Below are 2,721 nucleotides of genomic sequence, written 5' to 3'. Positions count from 1 at the left end.
ATTTACATTGTAAATACAGAGGCAAAGAAATATCTACACCACTGCACATGTAGTTTTCATAAACTGATACGAGTACTTAGAATATGTAATCAAGATTTTAGACATTATCATGCTCATCCTGCTCCCCTCCCTCCAACAAAAAAGGAGTGACACTCTATCAGTGTGAGGGGAGTGCCACGTCTGAAGCACCAATCCATGGCAAGAGAGCAGAACCTCTTGCTTTTTCTGAGGAAATTTTAAAATAAGAAGGAGGAATCTGAATCTTTTGTATCTGAGAACAGCACATCAGGCCACGCTTTTGGCCACTGCTGTTTCAGAAAGATATTTCCAGCATGGTTCTTAATACTTCTTGGCATTTCTCTGTTGAAATGACCGATGAAGCTTTCGCTTCAGTAAACGTGCCTTTCTCTGCCGTCAGCATTCTTTTCAACATCTTTTTCGTCTACTGCATGGTCGTTCCACAGCAAGGAGCAGAGCAGCTGAAAGAACCCCTCAAGGTTTTACTGGGCTCACTTATTGGCTGCAACATTACAATTCATTTCTGCAGCCTTTTGTTTGTTTTTAATGAGTTTGTTTTTAGAGACATAATTAAAAATGTAAACCTGTTACATATTATATGCCCTTTGATTCTGACTGTTATGATATATACCATGATGACCATCGTTATGTCCTCCCACTGGAAGAACATGTTTTACTTCTGCCAGATTGTTCCTTTACAGCATTCATTCTTCGTCTGGTTTAAGAGGAACATACGAGCCTTAATCTACTCTGCTTTGATCTTAAACAAAATTTTCTGTTTGTTTGGAATGGCTGTAGGTGTTTTTTATAATACTGTACAGTTCAGTATGAATCTAGCAAATAATTTCACAAATGACACACAGGATGCACTGTGGAATTCCCTGCAGATAAACTATATGCTATGCTTTGCGAGCTTCATGTTTACATTAGCCTTATATATGCTCAGTCTGTGTGTGATGTTGGCCTCGAGCTGTGCAGTGGTTCTCTACCTGTGGAGACACATGAAGAACGTGGAGGAGAGCGGCCTGGTCTCGCCCCGTCTCCAGAGACAGATAAAGATGACCATCACAGGCATCACAGTACAGGCGCTCCTTCACTTCCTCTGCTCATTTTGGACAATAACACTTGGAATTCTGAATTATATATATTCCCTGAAGTTAATGTGGATTGGAATGGACATATCGTCTGCACCATCATCTCTCTGTACTCTTCTGGGACAACAATTAACATGATGGTTGGTCAGTCACTGTTCCGGCAGGGAGTAGTTCATGTTTGGCAAAAACTTCTGCAGACCTTCAATTTCTGCTGTGTCAGAATTAACAAGGGCTTGTAACCTTTCATGTAATCACTTCTTCAGGTATGTGTAGTTTATAGTGTAAGAGCTTTGCTGCAATTTAACTGTGCCACTGAACTGATCTTGTGTAATTTTACATGAATTATTTCAAATCTTCCAGTTTACAACTTCTCTGAATCAGTGTCATCTCCCTGATGCTCTCAGAGAAACTAGCTCAAGAAATTTCTCTAAGCAGACAGCTACAACTAAATTTGCTTTGGTGTACAAAAGTACATTTACTCTCAGTAAGTGCTTTTAACCATTCCTGGTAAGATAAACTCTGTATGATGGAAATTAGGACATAGTGTATTTTCCTTTTATTTCACATGAAAAAAAGGTTAAAGAGAAGCATACAAGCATAATTACATTTTTTAATTATTTGTGCTTGTATTACAGTTACACATTTTTCTAGGAAAGGATCCCAAAGTAAAGATTGCATTGTGCAATCTGTACAACAACACCATCTGTATCAATGTTAAAAAGAACTGAACAGCCTTTTGTTCTGCTTATTATATTTGATATATACATATTTATTCATAGCTTGATTGTCATTTCAGCCCTGGCTTTAATTGCATTTTCTTTGTCAGGATGCAAATAAATACATGCTGCTGCTCTATATTACTACTCTATGTGACTATTACCAGTATTACTACTATGATTTTTACTTATGCTACCGATACTACGACTGTTAATATAAACCCAATTCCAAAAATGTTGGAGCAGTATGTGAAATGCAAAAACTGCAGAAAGCATTGATTTGTAAATCCAATTTGACCTGTATTTAAATGAAAGCAGTACAAATTGCTTCCTAGCAATTTAAGACTAGGAATATTGTTGAATGTTGTTAAAATTAAGAGTTAATTAGTTAGTGCTTGGGTATGAAAGGAGAATCTAGGCAAGGCCTATGAAAGCAAGGATGGATCAGCCCTTACGCAAATAATCCAGCTGTTTAAAAACAACATTTCACTCAATGAGCATTTGCAAAGATTTTAGGTATTTCACTCTGTGGCACACAATATTATCAAAAGATTCAGGGAATCCAGAAAAATTTCTGTGATTAAAGGTCAAAAACCACAACTGAATCTCTGTGAGCTTTGATCCCTCAGACAGCACTGTATTAAAAACCAGCATGTTTCTGTGAAGGATATCACCACATGGACCCAGGAATACTTACCACTGTCAAAAAGCACTGTTCACTGCTGAACGCACAGATGCAAGTTAAGACTGTACTCTGCACAGTGGAAGTCACAAATAAACAACATATAGAAATGCTGCCGACTTCTCTGGGCTCAAGCTCATCTGAAAAGGACTGATGTTTAGTGGAAACGTGTATTGTGGTCTGACGAGTCAAACTTTCAGATATGAAAAAA

At 37.7% G+C, this 2,721-nt stretch overlaps 1 protein-coding gene across 1 annotated transcript; it reads left to right on the top strand.

The window, feature by feature from the left end:
• Nucleotides 1-332: 332 nt before the first annotated feature.
• On the top strand, nucleotides 333-1,351 carry LOC118809236 (taste receptor type 2 member 114-like). Its single transcript, XM_036572368.1, is given in 2 exon segments — nucleotides 333-1,133; nucleotides 1,136-1,351. Coding segments are annotated over 2 exon segments (1,017 nt in total).
• Nucleotides 1,352-2,721: the final 1,370 nt, after the last annotated feature.

Source organism: Colossoma macropomum, unplaced genomic scaffold (genome assembly GCF_904425465.1).
Source record: "Colossoma macropomum unplaced genomic scaffold, Colossoma_macropomum, whole genome shotgun sequence".
In the NCBI taxonomy this organism is placed as follows: domain Eukaryota; kingdom Metazoa; phylum Chordata; class Actinopteri; order Characiformes; family Serrasalmidae; genus Colossoma; species Colossoma macropomum.
The sequence above is the reverse complement of the archived record's forward strand: the minus strand, read 5'-3'. Positions and strand labels throughout refer to the sequence as shown.